Here is an 18,811-nt window from a genome sequence, read left to right on the forward strand (position 1 = left end):
TTTTTTTTTTTTTTTTTTTAATGACTCACAGCTAATCGTCCTCATTATAACCTCTGTTAATCTTTTTCATTTTGAAAGTATCCAATGTAACAGACAGCAGGTCTGGAAACCCAGCTGGTCTGGGATGGGGTGGGGCTGGGGGTGACAAAGGGGAATCTGCTTTACGGAGAATGACTATTGAGACAGAGAGCATGCTCAGGCATTCTTGCACAATCAAAAATAAGTAAAAGAAAATATAAATAAGAGACAGATTCAGAAATGAAGTAATGAAAAGTCAAAAGTGTATACGGCACAAAGTAGGCTCGCCCCCTGTCAGCACCTCCCCTACCCCCGCTCAGCGATCCACTGTCAGCAGTTTCTGGTTTCTGGCTGAACCAGCGGGACACCGTTCAGTCATGGCCAGGCAGACACACACACACACACACACACACACACACACACACACACACACTCCAGGCACACACTCCTCTGGGCATGCACTGTGGAGGAAGCAGGGCTTTGAAATCAGACCACGAGCATTTGAACCCCAGCTGCACTGCTCTGTGCCCCTGGGCAGTTTCTTGGGTGAGCGTCAGTTTCCCCCCAGTTCAGAGGCTCCCTTGGAGGCCCAGGGCTCTGTCTGAGGCTCCCTCTGCGGAAGCTGAGCAGTCTGTCTCCCTGCTCCCCGAAGAGCCTTTCTCCTCAGCCCCTTTCCCGACCAGTGGACAAGAGCTACGGCTTCCTGGGAGCGGCCCCTGGCCTCCCGCTGCCCTGTGTTGGGGTCCCCACGCCACTCCCCACAGAGACACTGGGGCCCTCGGCCCACATCCAAGCAGCCTGGCCTTTGGGCCGTGGGCCTGCTGTGCACCACGCACTCTGGGCCATGCTCCTTGTACACAGCCTCCTCCTTGGCCGTGACCCTTTGGGACACCCTCAGTCACACATCCTTAGGGGAGGCTTGAGTCCTGCCCCTGCCCCTGCCGTCCACTCTGCAGCATGTGGCTGGTACCAGGTACCATCGTGCCCTAGCAGGCCAGCCCGAGAGGCTCCCAATCCAGCCCAGGCCACAGGCCTTGGCAAGGCTGGCTCTGGCACTCAGCCATGTGTTCACAGCTGGAAGCCCCCCTGTAAGTAGATAGGGTCGAGTGCCCCCCAAGGAAGAGAACCACTCACGGCTTTCTTGACACAAGAGAAGCCATTTTAGGCCTAAGCCGTTTTGTGATCTAAGCCTTGCCCAGGGCTTGCCCTTGAACAGGCCTCTAATAATCTTAAGGGAATGAAAGAACAGACAACTGTTATCAGGCAAGAGAAATAACAATAGCAAAGATAATAAATCAGTTGTAAAGACTCCCAGTTCTGTCTCAGGGGTAAAGGTTACCCCGAAACACGTTTTTGAGCTGTTTTGCAGAATTTAAGCGCATCTCCCTACCCCCACCCCAAGTGCTCAGCTACCAGATCAACTGGAACCTAAGGGACAAGAGGCTGACCTTTGCTGACCCGTTGTAACTTCAATCAACTAAAGCTTGGACTCTATAGACCTCTGCCCCAATTCTATGTTGAATTCTCCCCTGCTCAAGCGCCTTCATGAATATGCAGCTTACAACTTCCCCAGTTTTGCTGTCTGGGGAGACACTTCTTTGGGAAAGTTCCGAGGCGCTCTCCTTACTTGTTGGAAGTAATAAATCCTGCTTGCTTGTGCCTTTTGGACCCAGTTTTCCGGGAACACCACGACCCCTCCCACCTGGGCTCCCAGCTCCTTTGCAGGAGGGGCAGGGGACAGGCAAGTCCCAGGGGATGCCCTGCCCACACCGGGACGTGTAGGTTACAGTGCACCTGAGCACTTGACGGGGATCTAGGGACCCGGTCCTAAGGCTCCGCGGGGCCTTCACTGGCTTTGGACAAATAACCTCCCCTTCTCTGGCCTGGGTTTCCTCCCCTAGAAATGGGGTGTCTCAAGTGGATCAGGAGCCCGAGGTCTCCCAGGCACTTTGTGATCCTCAAAGTATCCCGCTCCTCCATTCCCGCCCTCTGCCGGCCGCGGCTGCTCAACTACCGGATTGGGCGGGAAGTGGGGGTGCCTGGTCCCTCCCGCGGCTCCGCTTCCCGCGGGACCCGCGGGACCCGAGGGCCCAGCGGGGTGCGGCGGGGCGGGGGTGCCCAAGTTCCCCCTTCCTCGCCCCCAATCCCGCCGGAACCCGGCAGCGCAGGAGCGCCGACCGCTGAGACCAGGCCCGGGGGGAAGGGGGGGTCACCGCCCCCCTCCCGCCGGCCGACCCAATGGCCGGGTCCCTAGTGCTGTCCCCAGGCCGCCCCCTGGGTCCTCGCCACCTCCCGCCGCAGTTTCCCCTCGGGCCCCGCGCCGGCGGGCGGGCGCTGTCGGGGGTCGCTGCCGCGCGGGGCCCCCTTCCCGCCGCCTCTTCGAAGCCCCGAACCCACTCACCGACCACGACGACTCGCTAGGGGAAGGGCACTGCGCGGCGGGAGGTGGGGGCCGGGCCCGGCCCCGGCCCCGCAGCGAGGCCCCGCCCACCCGGCCCCGCCCGGCTTGGCTGGAAACCCGGGCGGCGGCCGTCGACAACCCCGCGGGTTGGGGCGCTCCCTCCTCTGGCCGCCCTGCCAGGAAGACGCGCCTCCGCCTCCCCCGGGCACGAGCGCGCCTCCCGGCCTCTTCTCCTTCCCACCGTGACCGCCCCGCCGCGCAGACACTGCCGGCTCTGCGGGCAGGTCGCGTCTCTTCTTGTGCCTCATTTCTCCTATCTGTAAAGTGGGCCGATAGAGATCACAGATCTCAGAGAGGGCAATTACGTCGCCTGACGGCAGGGCCCTGAACATCCTTCTACACAGCAACCCCGGCCACCATCTCCGGAGGAGAACCCCAGTTCCTTTAGCTGTTGCCCCAGGACAGGAGGCAACCCTGGCCCAGCCTCTCTGCGGCTGGCTCCCTCCGCCTCCATCTCCTCATCGGTAAAATGGGCACAGCATGGTGGGACTAAGGAGGATGCCACATGGTAATGCAGGAGACCACAGGCGCTTGGCATTCAGTGACCATCAGAGCCCAGAGGTGGCCTCCAGTTTGCCAGGGGCACCCTGATGGGACAGCATGTCCAGGCCCAGGCCTTGAGCACTTCACCGCCTCATCTGCACGCACTGCTTTATTACTGCAGCCCAGGGCCTGTCACTGCCCCCTTGACTAACTTGGTCTGGCAGGGCCCGCAGACTGCCAGAACCACAATTGCCCAAACTGGACACTTGGGGTGGGGGTCGGGAGGCCTGCTGCTCCTGGGCTGAAGTCTGACTTTCCGAGGCCCTCTGCCTTTTTTGCCTTCATGGGCCTCCTCTACCTTTGACTGCGTTTGTATAAAGGCAGGTATAATCCAGGCTGGGTTCTTTTCACGGTTTTCTTCTGATTTTAAAAGAAATTAAAATATTTTCCTGGATCCCTCAAGGTACCATGGGCCCACACATTGTAGCTACTGTTCCTCATGAAGTTGGTCTGGCCACGCCTCCCAGCAAGCTGCCAGCCCTCACCCTCTTCCTGTAAGGAGGTGCCCAGTGGCTTGGCTGAGAGGCAAACCCGCCTGCCCCGGAAGACCCGTGGTGGGGAGGCAGTGCAGCTTCCCCCCCTCCTCTCCCCTCCTGCTTGCAGGGCTCAAGGCCCACGGGGCATCCTGGGAGGCAGCGATTTCTGGTCCCAAATACTTGCTGGGCACCAGGGCCCGGTGCAGGGGGCGGGCAGAGAACAAACACACTAGGCCCGCCCTTTTCACAGGTGAGCCCCTGCAGTTCAGAGGGCCAGTGGCTGCCAGAGGGATTAACACTGCAGGCCTAGATGAGATATGGTTGCCCCTCCTGGGGTGCTGGGAAGCCTCCCGTAACTTGTGCCCCCCTCTGCCCAACCCCCACACACCCCACCTAAGCCTGGGCAGCGGCCATCATCCTCCCTAGCTGGCCCCCAGGGAGTCCCTTCCATGCCCCTCCTCTGCTCGGGACCCTCTGTGGCTCCCTTAGGATACAGTCCAAGCCTTTTACCTGGCACTCAAGGCCCTGACTACCTGACCCTATCCCACCTCCGTGCCTTTGCATACACTGTTCCCCCTGCACAGAGGATCCTTCATTCCCACCCTGGGCAACTCCACGTGTCCAAGTCTGACTGCTCCCCAGTGTCACCCCAGGAAGCTCTTCCAGAACCCTGACTCTGTACCACCCCCACTCTAATCGGGCACTGACCTCTGAACTTCACAGCACTGAGCATAGGAGCCTCTCCTGGGCATTTGGCTTGTGCCAACCTCAAGGGATGTATATATTGAGCACCACAGGTTGCCCAGCTCTGGGCTCAACCCTGGAGGGTACAACACAAGCAAACCCAGCCCCCGGCCTCAGTCGATCGAGGAAGGAGACATGGAAAACACCCTCCCAATCCCCAGAGAATACTCAGAGAGGTGACAAGGTCACACAGCTTGTCAGTGATGCAGTCAGGATTTCTACCCCGGCAGTCCAGGGCCTGCACCCTTAACTATTGTGTCATTCGTTAGGCTTCTCAATTCTAAGTGTGATTTGAGTACAGTATTTTCTTATATTTTATTTGTGTGTTTACTTTCTTACATGAATAATTCATATTTATTGTAAGGAAATTGGAAAATACAGGCAAAAAGAAAAAAGTCACCCACTCTCCCATTACCCAAGCACAGTCAACACTTTGTGAGTTTTTCTATGCCTTTTTCTAAGCATATGCACGTTTCTTTACAAGAATGCCTTCATGAAATAATTGGTTTTTTAATTTGTTTTCTTCCCCTTACAATAAATCAGAAACCTCTTTCTACATTATCAAACATTTGTCTACATTTAACACATGTGCGCTTTAGAATAATAACAAGATGCCGTCTGTCCACCCCCAGGTTAATAAGAAGGTTCCCAGTGCCCTAGGAACCTCCTGGCGCTCTCTCTGGTGATTGCTCCTGCCACTCCAGAGGTCACCTCTGTCTTGACTTTTGGGTTAAACACGCCCTTACTTTCCTTTAGAGTTTTATTAAGACCCTTAGGTATGTCTCCCTGAGCCCTATATTGATTCACTTCAAACAGCTGAGGGGCAGCATGCAGCTGGCTGGAGAGAGCGGACACGATGGCCGGGGCAGAGGAAGACCCCTAGGAAGGTGAAACTGAACTGAGCCGCTGGGGCACAGACTGGCCTCAGCCTCCCTGAGCATTGACAGGAGTCCCTCTGGGGCAGCTGGTGGGCAAGGCTGGGTGTGCAGCTCCCCTGTCGGCACATCCCGCCAGGCTGTGGTGTGGACATTCAATATGAAATAGAGGCATGGGCTGTGTGTCTTCTTGCTTCTGAGCTCACTGCACGTGTGTCCAGACCTCAGGAGCAGGGGTGGACACTTCCGTGAGACAGAACAGTGCCCTTCACTGAGCCAGGCAGCAGGACATGGAAGGGAGAACAGGGTCTCATCAGCCTGTGATCAAGACAGCCAAGTGTGGACGGGAATCTAGGCCAGGCTCACCAGACATTTCAGTTCCTAAACAGGCAGGACAGTGACAGGTGGCAACTTGGTGATGACAGCCCTCTGTGCATCTCTGATGTACCGGCTGCTCGAAGGCCTGGTGCACAGGTCATCCTGGGATCTCTCTTCACCACCAGCCTGGGGGTGCTCTTGACCCCTCTGGTAGCTGGCTTCTCATTTCCTGGACAGCACATCTCACCCTTCCTGGTCCCCCTGTGTTGGCAATGAGCCCATCCTCCAAGGATGCAGTCTTTTTTTTTTTTTTTTTTTTTTGAGTGCGTTGGGTCTTCATTGCTGCGCGTGAGCTTTCTGGTTGCGGTGAGCGGGGGCTACTTTTCATTGCGTTGTGGGCTTCTCTTGCTACGGAGCACGGGCTCTAGGACCGCGGGCTTCAGTAGTTGTGGCGTGTGGGCTTAGTTGCTCCACAGCATGTGGGATCTTCCCGGACCAGGGCTCGAACCCATGTCCCCTGCATTGGCAGGCGGATTCCTAACCACTGCGCCACCAGGGAAGTCCCCAAGGATGCAGTCTTAAGAAAGGCTACATAGGAGGTATTATTTTTGAGATCTTGCACTCTATCCTGTGGTTGACTGATGTTTGGCTGAGTAAAAATTCAAAGTTGGAAATCATTGTCCTTCAGCATCATGGAGACACGCCGTTTTCCAGCTGCCACAGTGCTGAAGCCATTCTGCGTTCTGAGCCTTTGTGTGTAACCCCCTTTGTTCTTCCTGGAAGATTTTAAGCTTTTTGTCCCCAGAGTCCTGGAATTCCACGCTGATATTCCTCGATGTGGGTCTAATTTCATCCAATGTTCCAGCTCTCAGGAAACTCATATCTTTTATTTTTCAGAAACTGGATTTTTAGGGGGGATGATTTCCTTCCCTCCATTTTCTCACTTCTCTTTCTGGAAACCCTATAACTCAGAATCCTGGACTTCCTGGTCTTGTCTCCTAACTTCCCTTCCTCTCCTGCTTCTCATGCTTTGCTTTTTTTCTTTTTCTGTAAACTTCTGTGACGTTTCCTCAACTTTCTCTTCTTGGCCCTCTATTGATTTTTTTAAATTCAGCTATCCTATTTTTCTATTTCCAAGGGATTTTTGTTGTTGTTGTTTTCTGAAGCTTCTTTTTTTTAAAAAAAAAAAAACTTCCTGGACTTCCCTGGTGGTCCAGTGGTTAAGACTCCGTGCTCCCACTGCAGGAGGCACAGGTTCAATCCCTGGTTGGGGAAGATCTGGAATGCTGCACAGCGTGGCCAAAAAAAAAAAAAAAAAAAAAAAAAAAAAACTATAAAAAAAATTAAAACTTCCTATACAGTTTTCACTGATGCAATGTCTTCTCTTACCTCTCAACTATCAAGGATAATTTTCTTAAAACAATTATTTTGTTCTCTCATCATAGTCTCTGATTCCTATGCATTGTAGCTATTTTATTTTTTTCTGTATGTAAGAGGCTTTCCTCAGATGCTTGGGAATCTTTGCCTGGCTGCTCATGATAAGAAGAAAAAAGGAAAATAAGTCTTTGGATGGTATTTGTTGAATGAGCTTCACTGTAAGTTGAACTTGGTGGTCATTTGTCTGGTAACTTCCTGGACTGTCAATATCTTCAGCTTTTTCCTCTTGTACTGGTCAGATTCCCCAAGGCCCTCCGGTTCTTGCCTGGAGGGTAGGGGTCTGGTGGCACATTTCTGGGAGCATGGGAGGAGGTCTCTGCATTCAGCAGTCAGCATCCACCTGTTTCAGCAGAGAACCCACATTCACCATGATCCCTGGCCTGCCCAGCCCTTTCCAGAGCTAAGCATTTGCCAGAATGAGGGAGGGGTATCACCCAGGGGCTAGAGAGAGGGAAGACATCTAAAGATCTAACTGTTCTTCAAAGACACCTTCAAATAGTTCTCTTAACTTCAGCCTTTTTTAACCCTTAGATCTAGAAGTGCCTAGGGCTACCAGTTCCTAAGCATTTAAGGATTCTGTTGTATGAATAAGGGTTGGTTCTCAGTCTTCAGCTGCCTGGAGTCTGCTGAATCAGATAATACTGTTCATCCTGGTTTCTAGCTTGAAGAGATTCTGTTGCTGTTCCTGTTCTCCCTGTCCTTGAGTTTTATGTCTTTAAAAGATTCCTCTGGGTTTATGTGCTTCTGGAGGCAGCGTGTGCTCTGTTCATGTCTTAACCTGAAAACCTCCTCCATATCTTTTATCACCACAGCATTGTATAGATTTGCCATCATTCATTTAACTAATCTCTTGCTGGATATGCACCTCATTTCCTCCTTTTCCGTGTCAAAAGCAAGGCTGCTGCGGATGACCTGAGAGCTCATCTGATTCTTTGCTCAGGACAAGCTCACTGTAGTAGACTTGATGATGTAAGTCTGATCTCGGAGAGACAGCAGTGAGCGGTCCTGAAGAGAGATTGTAGTTCCCTGCCCAGAAGTCGAACCTGAGTAGCCTAGATGAAAACCAGGAATCGTAGCCACTAGACCACAAGGGGCTAGAGACTAGAAGCAAAGGGGCCCTAGCTCTTTCCCCCATTTGAAAGCAAGAGTGTTTCAAGGAGTCAAAAACTGTAAAATCAGGTACAAAGTTTATTATTAGAGACACAGCATAACATGTGGGAGAGCACACAGACAAACAGCTTGTTTAAGACAGAAGCAGGGCAGAAATACACACCTGGAGGGAAAGGCTACCGGCCTCCTCTCTAATGAGGGGGGGCCAGTAAGCCAGAAGCTAGCCAGAAATACACCGGCAGAGAGGAGTGTGGGAGTCCTGAATGAGGAGTTCAGTAAAGAGGTGATTTAAATCACGTATATAGGACAGTGCTTCGGGTCTTTGTTTACATTTGGCCAATTACCTCGTTTCTTTTTTCACAGCTGACGGGTCCCAGGACCCTCCCCAACATGCATGTGCAACATTTTGCTAAGATGGATCCCACTGCAGAGGCCTTCTAGCTGGGTATATGTCCACACATACTATGGGGTGGCGGCTGCTCCCTTTCTGACCCCCAAGGAGCCTTCCTGCGCATGTGCAGACAGGGAAGTTTTTATTGACCTCAGGAGTGGGCGCCTTATCTCTTTACCTTAGCAGAGCTCAGCTTCTGCCACTAGCTTTGTCCTTGGAGTGCCTAGGTGAGAACAAAGCTTCAATTTTACTCCACTTGACAAACCCCAGCTGTTCAGGCCAGCGGCCCATCTATCTCCTACCTCAGGTCTACCTAGATCTTTCTCATTCTGAGGTGTGGAGTGAGTGGTGTGTGTGTGTGGTGTGTGTGTGTGTGTGTGTGTGTGTGTGTGTGTGTGTGTCCTGGGCTCCTTAGAAGAGGCTGGCAGGGAGGAGCAGGGGAGTAAAGGGGTGTAGTTAGAGATGAGGTCAGAATTAGACTCTCTGACACAGCCTCGCACCCCCAATTTCCAATCCTCCTTTTGTCACTAACCACCTGTCTTTGAACCCTTGTCTACTCCTGTGTAAACTGAGGATAATAATGGCACCTATTTGTCACAGCGTTGCTGTGAGGAATTAAACAGACTAATGTCTGAAAAATATCCAGGGCTTTGTTCAATGGGACAAATATTAATTGGACGATTATTTTGTGCCTGGCACCGTGTCTGGTTTGTAGGAAACAAAAGAGAAGACAGTGCTGGGAAAATCAGATACAAGAAAGAATGTGAAAGCGTTTCAAGTACTTTTCCCATGCTAGGTTGAATATTACATTGCATTGAGTTGTTTACTTAATAAATATGTTTGAGGGCTCATTGTGGTGCGATGTCGTGTTTTATTTTTTCCTGCGGAGGTTGAGGTAAGCGTGTGGGATCACCCGGCGCACAGCCGACAGTTTCAGAGCAGGGACGGAATCGATAACAGCGGAACCTCTCTTACCGCCCGGCGGTGCCTCTGCCCGCCGGCAGGAAATGCGTCAAGGACCGCGCCGCGCTGCGCCGCGCCGCCGCAGTCGGGCCTCGGTCGCCCTGGTAACGCCCGTGGGGCCGGTTCCTCAGCATGAACGTCCGGGTCGCGCGGGCTGCGTGGGCCTGGGGCCGGGGCTTGAGCTGCAGCCGCGGCGCCTCGAGCCTCCTGCTGCCTCCCCCGGGCGCGGTGGACGTGGAGGAGCTGCTGCGAGATGCGACGGCGGCGGAGGAAGGGCCCCGGGAGGCCTCGGTGCGGCGGTTGCCGGGCCAGTGCTCGGTGCTCCTCTTCCCCGGCCAGGGCAGCCAGGTGGTGGGCATGGGCCGCGGTCTGCTCCGCTACCCGCGCGTCCGCGAGCTCTACGCCGCCGCCCACCGCGTGCTGGGCTACGACTTGCTGGAGCTGAGCCTGCATGGGCCGCAGGAGGCCCTGGACCGCACTGTGCACTGCCAGCCCGCCGTTTTCGTGGCTTCTCTGGCCGCCGTCGAGAAACTGCATCACCTGCAGCCCGCGGTGAGGCCCGAGGCCCGGTGGCAGGCCGGGGAGAATGGGCTCTGCCCGAGCTCTCACAGCTAGGTCGCGGTCCAGCCGAGGCTCCAGCCCGCCAGGCCGGCGTGCTCCAACGTCTGATCTGTTCGGCAGATCCTTACTGAGTTCCCACCGTGCCGGGCACCGTTGTAGGCCCAGGGGATACAGCCTACAACAAACAAAACAAGGATCCCTGCGCCTGGGGAGCTTGCATGTTAGGGCAAGGAGATAGATAATAGAGAGTAAATATGCTATGTAAATTACGTAGTGTGTTAAAGATAAGTGTTTCAGAAAGAAGACTAGAGCAGGGAAAGGGGCCGGGGAGTGGAGGGCCGGGTTGCGATTTTAAATGATCCTTAATCATTTAATTAATTACTAAATGATTTTAGAAGGATTAAGCTTCACCCTTAAAGGAAGGGTCATTGAGAAGGTGATATCTGAAAGTATCAGTTCACTTGAAGTTGTGAAATGATTGCTGTTAATATTTATTATCACAACAGTAAATGTTAAGCTCGTACTTTACCCCCATTTCATCCTCACAACAGCCTTGTGAGGTAAGTACTGTTACTTAGTAGGTAAGGAAAGAAGACGCAGAGATATATTTTTTTTTTTTAACATCTTTATTGGGGTATAATTGCTTTACAATGGTGTGTTAGTTTCTGCTTTATAACAGAATGAGTCAGTTATACATATATATATGTTCCCATATCTCTTCCCTCTTTGTCTCCCTCCCTCCCCCCCTCCCTATCCCACCCCTCCAGGTGGTCACAAAGCACCGAGCTGATCTCCCTGTGCTATGTGGCTGCTTCCCACTAGCTATCTATTTTACATTTGGTAGTGTATATATGTCCATGCCACTCTCTCACTTTGTCACAGCTTACCCTTCCCCCTCCCCATATCCTCAAGTCCATTCTCTAGTAGGTCTGTGTCTTTATTCCTGTCTTACCCCTAGGTTCTTCATGACATTTTTTTTTCTTAAATTCCATATATATGTGTTAGCATACGGTATTTGTCTTTCTCTTTCTGACTTACTTCACTCTGTATGACAGACTCTAGGTCTATCCACCTCATTACAAATAGCTCAATTTCGTTTCTTTTTATGGCTGAGTAATATTCCATTGTATATATGTGCCACATCTTCTTTATCCATTCATCCGACGATGGGCACTTAGGTTGTTTCCATCTCCGGGCTATTGTAAATAGAGCTGCAATGAACATTTTGGTACATGACTCTTTCTGAATTCAAGACGCAGAGATATTAAAGCAAGTAGCTTAAGTGGTCATGTCGAGTCATGATAATAACATTCATCCAGTGCCTGTCCTGGGCCAGGTCTGTGCTGAGCGATTTAGGGGTGTTATATCCATGTAATTCTCTCAGCAGCCCTGTGAGGTCGGTCCTGCTGCTCTCCCCATTTCACAGATGAGATAACTGAGGCGCAGACATTAGGGAACTCTCCCAGGCTAAAAATCAAATCCAGAGGTGACTCTGAAGGTCATGCTCTTAACTTCTGTACTTAGCGTCCTCTGTCTCCATCAGCCTGAGGGGCAGCACCAGGGCAGAAGCAAGAGAATGCAGAGCCCTGGGTTGCCATCACAGCTCAGCCAAGGAGTCCGCCAGTAGGCTTTAACTTGCCTTGCCAGTTAAAGTTCCTCATCAGTAAAGGGCTGGATCAGTGATAGTCAAGGCCACTTCTGTGTGTTGTCTTCTAGCTGGAGCACCAGGCCAGCAGAACCTGGCTCACTGAACTGCTGAACCCCTGTCAGCTTGCAAGTGCAGAGCCCCGGACTGAACTCGCCTGAGAACTTGGCCTCATGTTCTTCTGCATGTGTCGCTGCAGGTTATTGAGAACTGTGTTGCTGCTGCAGGATTCAGTGTGGGAGAATTTGCAGCCCTAGTGTTTGCTGGAGCCATGGAATTTTGTGAAGGTACATAGGAAGAGGTTTGGGTTTTGGGGGTTTTTTAAAAATATTTATTTATTTGGCTACATTGAGTCTTAGTTGTGGCATGGGGGATCTTTCGTTGGGGAGCGCGGGCTCCAGAGCACACGGGCTTAGTTGCCCTGTGGCATGTGGGATCTTAGTTCCGTGACCAGGGATCGAACGCACGTCCCTGCATTGGAAGGCGGATTCTTAACCATTGGAACACCAGGAAAGTCCCAAGGTTCGGTTTTATGCATGGGGTATTGTCTTGCTGGGCTTACTGAGGACAAGGGGCACTACCAAAAATAATTCTGGACCTACTCAGGGGTAATAGAGAAGGGAGCCATGGGTGGGGGTGACAATGGGACCTGATGACCAGACTTCACCTTGATTCCCTTTTAAGCTTGAAGGGTTCATCAGGGAATTTCTTTCTTCTTGTAGTCTTGTGAAATCTTCTTGCTTTAGTGTCTCCCACTACTTATGTGCATTCTTAGTCCACTCATGTACCTCCAGTGCCTGTCGTGTGGTAGATCATCAATAGATTCTCATTAAGTGCAAAAGAATAAATCAGTGTTTGATCTGGAGCCATATCAGTTCCACGTCTTAAGATTTTTGTGTATAAACATGTAAACATTTTTGCTTATAGTTAAATACAAAGGACTTGAATAGACATTTCTCCAAAGAAGATATACGAAGGACCAATAAGCACATGAAAAGATGTGCAACATCACCAATCATTAGGGAAATACAAATCAAAACCGCAGTGGGGTACCACTTCATACCCACTGGGATGGCTTTAATTTAAAAAACAAAAGAGGAAAATAATAATAAGTGTTGACAAGGATGTAGGAACCTCACACATTGTTGGTGAAATGTAAAGTGGTGCAGCCATTGTGGAAAACAATTTGGTGGTTCCTCAAGTTAAACATAGAATTACCATGTGACCCAATAGTTCTACTCACAGGTCTATACCTAAAAAATGAAAACATATGTCCACACAGAAAAACTTGTACACAGATGTTTATAACAGCATTATTCATAATAGCCAAAAGGTGGAAATGACCCAAATGTCCATAATCAGATGAATGGATAAACAAATTGTAGTAGATCCATCCAGTGGAATGTTATTCAGCCATAAAAAGAAATGAAATACTTATGTTGCAGTGTGGATGAACATTAAAAACATGCTAAGTGAAAGAAGCCAGACACAAAAATCACATATTTTTATATGAAATGTCCAGAATACATAAATCCAGAGAGACAACAGGTTAGAGGTTACCGGGGATGGAGGGAAGGAGAAATGAGGTGTTTTATGGGCTGATGGAAAGTTTTGAAACTAGAGCTGGTGGTTGTACAACATGAACACAACAAATACCACTGAATTATACACTTGAAACTGGTTATATTTTATGTGAAATTCACCTCATTGTTTTTTAAAAAAGCATTATAGGAAGGAAGAGTTATCAAGGAAGTGGAAAAAAATTTTCATATGTCCACATCCTAATAAAACTATTTTATACAAATACAGTTTTATGTGTATGTAATTTGCAGGATTATTGACATTCTGTGTTTTTTCACTTGACAATTTGCATAGTTATTTAATACCTGCCTGGGAGGGTTTCCACGTTCCTGTGGGTTCTCTCCTGCCTGCTAACACAGGCTTTTAATGTATTTGCTCCACAGTTCTGCTTGTGTAAGGGCTAAAAGTCCAGTACAGACATATACGGTGCCGGGTGAATGAAGGTGCGTTAGAGAGAAAGGGTGCAGGGTTTGTTCCTCAGACTTTGTTGTCCCATCAAACCCTGGATTGGTCCCTTAACTGCTCCTTGGTCTAGCCCAGGACCAGGGTGATAGCTGTCCAGTAATTGCAGTCCATTCTTTTTTGTTTTGTTTTTAAATTTTATTGAAGTGTAGTTGATTTACAATGTTGTGCTAATTTCTACTGTACAGCAAAGTGACTCAGTTACACATATAGGCTTTTTCATATTCTTTTCCATTATGGTTTATCACAGGATATTGGATGTATATCCCTGTGCTCTACAGTAGGGCCTTGTTGTTTATCCATCCTGTATATAATAGTTTGCATGTGCTAATCCCCAACTCCCAATCCTTCCCTCCCCCACGTTCCCTCCCCCTTGGCAGCCACGAGTCTGTTCTCTGTATCTCAGTGTGTTTCTGTTTCGTAGATATGTTCATCTGTGTCGTATTTTAGATTCCACATATAAGTGATACATGGTATTTGTCTTTCTAACTTCATTTAGTATGATAATCTAGGTCCAGCCATGTTGCTGCAAGTGGCATTATTTCATTCTTTTCTAGACTAATATTCCATCATATATATGTACCACGACTTCTTTATCCATCTGTCAGTGGACACTGAGGTTGTGCCAGGGACAGCACCCTGCCTTTTGATGATGGTGGTACCATATATGTATGGTTCAGATACATAGAACTGGGGCTTGTAGACTGGTGATGGATACCAATATCAATGTCTCCAGCACACAGTGTGGAATTTGTGCTTTGTTTTTGGGTCTGGGCTTCTCTTCTCCATTACATGCCTTGATTTTTCCAAATGCACTTCTCTCTGGGTAGGTTTGTATGCAGTGAAAATCCGAGCTGAGGCCATGCAGGAAGCCTCGGAAGCTGTCCCCAGTGGGATGTTGTCCATCCTCGGCCAGCCTCAGTCCAAGTTCACCTTTGCCTGTCTGGAAGCCCAGGAGCACTGCAAGACTTTGGGCATAGAGAACCCCGTGTGCGAGGTGTCCAACTACCTCTTTCCTGACTGCAGGGTGATCTCAGGACACCTGGAGGTTGGTGTTCACGGGAGCAACCTTCCTCGACCCCAGTCCAGTACAGAAGGTTGGAATTATTCCACACCTGGGAGCGCACAGAGCATAACAGGTGCTCTGCCCAGCCCTGGTCCTTGGGAGGCATCTGGGGGCCACGGGTGTGTGTGGTGGAGCGAGCACTGCAGAGAGAGGCAAGAGGCTGGGGTACTGTCTCCGCTCCACGACGTACAGACCTTGGGCAAATTCCCAGCCCACGTGGAAAGTAAAGGGGCTGGGCCAGATGATCTCCAGGGCCTTCCTGTGATACGTTCTGGGCTTCTCACAGCCTCTGATCCCATTGCTTCTTTAGAGAGAGAAGCTGTTTCCTGCTGGGTTACTCTCCCCTGCTCTACTTTTTCTTAGGTGTCTGTTTTTGCACCCTTTCCTTCTGTCCATCCTTCCACTCACTGCTGCCCCAGACATCCTTTCTCGGGCAGCTTGTGTGTGGCAAGCACTGAGGACACACGGACAGATCAGCCGGGGTTCCTGCTGTCAAAGGAAGGCTGGCTGTGAACGGATGACTCCAGGTTTCAGGGCACAGTAAGGGTCAGGCTGACTACCAGGGTGCCAGGAGGCGGTGCCTGGAGGATGAGGTTGCCAAGAGCAGGGGCATCCCAGGCAGACGGGAGTGCCCAACGGAAGGGGCAGTTCTGTACCGTGTGCCTGGCTGGGGAGTGTTGAGTGCAGACCGGATGGGTGCTTCCCCGTCTTGTCTCCTCCGGTCCTCCGTCTGGTCCTGTGCTCTGTGGACGGGAGCTCTACACCGGGAAGCTGAGGCAGAGAGCCAAGTGCTTAGTGGTGCTGGAGGTAGGGTGAGAGCTACCGTCCATGTCCCTCTGAAGTCCAGGTTCCCTCCACCCTCCACTTGACCATGCTGGTTCATCTCCCTGTTAAGGCCTTGCCAGTACGCAGGTGTCCTTAGGTATCTCCTCTGAATCAGTGAGAGCCTCTGGGGCGGTTCTGAGATGACGGGAAGACCAGCTACGGTGGCCCCAAGCAAATCACAGAGCTGGTTGCTTATTCCCATTAATAGCCTTGGAAGGAAGCCCATAAGTGGGCCAGGAGGGGCCCCCCAGTCAAGGCAGGAGTCTCCCAGGCTCCCAGACAGTGGGCATTCATTGCAGGTGGCGATTCCTGGGATTCCCAGGTTTGGCCTTTGGTGCTGTTGGAAGTGCTACAGCAAAGAGCTCAGGTGCGGGCAGAGTCCCCTGAGCAGGTGAGTCCCTTTCCAACAGTGGATGTGAAAAACCTCCTTGCCCTTTGCTAGACCCATGCCTGGCCTGAGAGCCAGCCATAGGAGCCTCTGGACCCTGAGGCTGTGTCCTTGACTCCTGTGGCCCTGACCTGGGACTTGAGTTGGATGAATCCAGAGACTTGCCATGCAAAGCACTTAGAGACCGTGGCCGTGGTGCAGAAGTGCCACCGAGTAGCTGTCTCTGTAGATGCCGGTGATCAGAAGTGTCCAGGCACGGTGGGAAGGGCTTGGGCTGTGAAGTCCAAGAGTCTCCTGTTCATAGAGGCGCTGGGTGCGCATCCCTCAGTGAGGTGGGGATGGATGGAGCGTGGAATTGGGTGTGAAGCACCAGGTCAGTCAGGTCAGGCTAGACTGTGCTGCAGTGACAGCCCAGACCCCTCCGTGCTTCCCACACGCATGGTTCACACTCCATGACAGTTCGCTGTGCTGGGCTCTGCTCCACTTGGATTTCGCCCCAAGGCTCAGGCGGCTGAGCAGCCTCGGTGTGGAGCAGAAGGACTCACTCACGGCAGAGGGAAGTGACACGTGATGAGCCTCGGGCTGAACTGGCTGTGCCCGGGCAGCAGGCTAAGCTCCTGCAGGGCGGGGCCCACAGAGAGGGACTAACGAGCACCATCCAACCAGAAATGTGAATCCCTCCCCTTTCGGGGCACAAATAGCTTCCCTGCTGTATTTTTTGTTTTTTTGGCCGTGCTGCACAGCTTGCAGGATCTCAGTTCCTCAATCAGGGATTGAACCTGGGCCACGGTAGTGAAAGCCTGGAATCCTAACCACTAGGCCACCAGGGAACTCCAAACCCTGCTGTATGTTTTCCATTGGACATGGATGGGCTTGGCAACAAGTTAATAATTGCTACCCTTCTGTGGGGTTTGTATACCGAGCATAGCTCTTCATAGCCCTATGACAGAACTATTGTTGTTATCACCATTTTACAGGTGAGGAAACTAAGGCACTGACAGGTAAAGTAAAAGTGCCCAAGGTCATGCAGCTGCCACGACTTACCTTGAGTCTTCAGGAGCAGCTGGCCCAGCTTCTGAGCAGGCCGTGGATGATGTCAGGTTGGAGGGACGTGGCAGACGGTTTAGTGCATAGGAAGGCCTTTGGTGGATCCCAGTGAAGGGCTGTCAGGGTGGTAGGCCTTGGGCTGTGTCCCGAGGGCACAGGGTCTCTTAAGAATATATACTGTTCTAAAGATGTTTGCAAGTGGTTCTAAGTTTGGGCCTGTTAGTCCCAGAGGCCCCTTTTAATCAAGCTCTTGTCTTCTCTAGAGAAGCCCAGATGAGGGGTTTCAGACCTTGGATTGTGAAGTGAGGCTGGAATCTTGCGAATTTTCATCTTGAAGGTTATGGAGTAACAAGAAAACAGGCTTAAAAAATTATGAAGAGTAGCAGAATTCTAATTGAAAACTAACACTAGGTACTGCTTTTTCGTTCATCAGATGCCTCCTATTTGATCACTTCCCAGCAATCTTAGGAAGTAGGTGAAATTGTGCTCATTTTATGGCTGCACTAAAAGAAGTTCAAAGAGGTTGCCTGGGGCCACCGGGCTAATGAGGGCATCTGGGACACTGACTTTGCAACTGTGCAGGATGAAATAACATGTGCTGGTGTGTAGAGATAAGCATATCCTATACGTAGGACTGTGACGACATCAGCCAGTGGTGACTGCCTCTCTGTTTCTTCCCCTAAGATTTGCTTGGCTTAAACCTCCCTTCTTTTGCTTCCAGGCTCTGCAGTTTCTCCAGAAGAATTCCTCCAAGTATCACTTCAGACGCACCAAGATGTTGCCGGTTAGCGGTGGGTTCCATACCAGACTCATGGAGCCAGCTCTGGAGCCCCTGGCACAAGTTTTAAAGGCAATTGATGTCAAGAAGCCTCTGGTGTCCGTCCACTCAAACGTTAATGGGAATAGATACATGGATCCAAAACACATCCAGAAATTGCTGGTCCAGCAGGTGGTCTCCCCGGTGAAGTGGGAGCAGACGATGCACGCCATATATGAGAGGAAGAAAGGCACCGAGTTCCCCAAAACTTTTGAAGTAGGACCTGGGAAGCAGCTGGGAACCATCCTGAAGAGCTGTAACCTGCAGGCCTGGAGGTCCTACAGTCACGTGGAGGTGCAGGAGGCTGACGAGGACCTGCACTAGAACCCGCAGGGGCCTCCCGAGGACCTTGGCGTGGAGGGGGCATGGCTGGGGAGGCCGAAGGGGCTCCAATGGGCCGAACCCAGCCAGGCCGCCACCTCCAAGTGATCGGGAGGGATTGTTTGCAGAGTGCTTTGAATGCCACATAAAAAGCACTGGAAATGAGTATTTCTTTACATGACACAGTCCATTTCTCCCCCCTTGAAACACGTTCGAGTGCTGGGGAGAGATGCAGCCGTGACAGTTCTGTGAAGACTGGTGAGTTCCTGCCCTGCCTCTTGAGCAGGCCCCTCCGCCTCTCAGGGGTTCAGGGGCTCCTCTGTACAAGGGGCGGGAACGACCTGGCTGGCAGGTGTGTTCTGAGGACTGGGAAGGCCTGGCCTGCTGCCATGTGGGTGCCGTGGGCAGGTGGCATGGCCACAAGGCTGACCAGTGCCAGACGGGCCCCTCTGCTGCCCCAGCATCCTCTGGCCACACATGGCCAAAGCCTTAGCTCCTTTGTCACTGAAGTCAGAGGGCTTTAGGACCCAGTGGGCTTTGGCAGCCATTCCGTCCACCCCTTCACTCAACAGTTGGGAGACCCAGGGCCCCATCTGTTTACTTACCACACAGAAAGTATTGAGTGCCTACTGTATGCCAGGGAGTGAGTGGCCTCTGCCTTGGTAGGGAAGAGGGTCCTTTAGCAAGGCGGGAGTGGTGCGGGGAGGGCGGCTGAGGGCCCTGTTTCCTCCCCCACCCCCAGTCATCCCTTTAGAATGCAAT

General features: G+C 51.5%; 2 protein-coding genes across 3 annotated transcripts in view; one reads left to right on the forward strand and one right to left on the reverse strand.

Annotated features, from left to right (window-relative positions):
- Nucleotides 1-2,458, reverse strand: part of TSPO (translocator protein) — a 12,431-nt gene extending 9,973 nt beyond the window's left edge. For both annotated transcript variants that reach the window (XM_007453936.1, XM_007453935.1), the window contains exon 1: nt 2,420-2,458. The gene's annotated coding sequence lies outside the window, so the exon portion shown is untranslated. The remainder of the gene's footprint in view (nt 1-2,419) is intronic.
- A 6,967-nt stretch (nt 2,459-9,425) lies between these two features.
- Nucleotides 9,426-18,052, forward strand: MCAT (malonyl-CoA-acyl carrier protein transacylase). Its single transcript, XM_007454092.1, has 4 exons — nt 9,426-9,888; nt 11,742-11,829; nt 14,416-14,633; nt 17,633-18,052. Exons 1-4 carry the CDS (start codon nt 9,469-9,471, stop codon nt 18,050-18,052), a joined length of 1,146 nt encoding a protein of 381 aa, XP_007454154.1. The 5' UTR covers nt 9,426-9,468.
- The last annotated feature ends 759 nt before the right edge of the window (nt 18,053-18,811 follow it).

Source organism: Lipotes vexillifer, unplaced genomic scaffold, assembly GCF_000442215.2.
Source record: "Lipotes vexillifer unplaced genomic scaffold, Lipotes_vexillifer_v1.1 scaffold382, whole genome shotgun sequence".
Lineage (NCBI taxonomy): Eukaryota > Metazoa > Chordata > Mammalia > Artiodactyla > Lipotidae > Lipotes > Lipotes vexillifer.

Bases quoted from the DNA above. Each gene is read 5' to 3' on its own strand.
- MCAT (XM_007454092.1), top strand. From the start codon at position 9,469: ATGAACGTCCGGGTCGCGCGGGCTGCGTGGGCCTGGGGCCGGGGCTTG. The intron at 9,889-11,741 runs GTGAGGCCCGAG...GTGTCGCTGCAG, and splicing joins TGCATCACCTGCAGCCCGCG to GTTATTGAGAACTGTGTTGC. The intron at 11,830-14,415 runs GTACATAGGAAG...CTCTCTGGGTAG, and splicing joins AGCCATGGAATTTTGTGAAG to GTTTGTATGCAGTGAAAATC.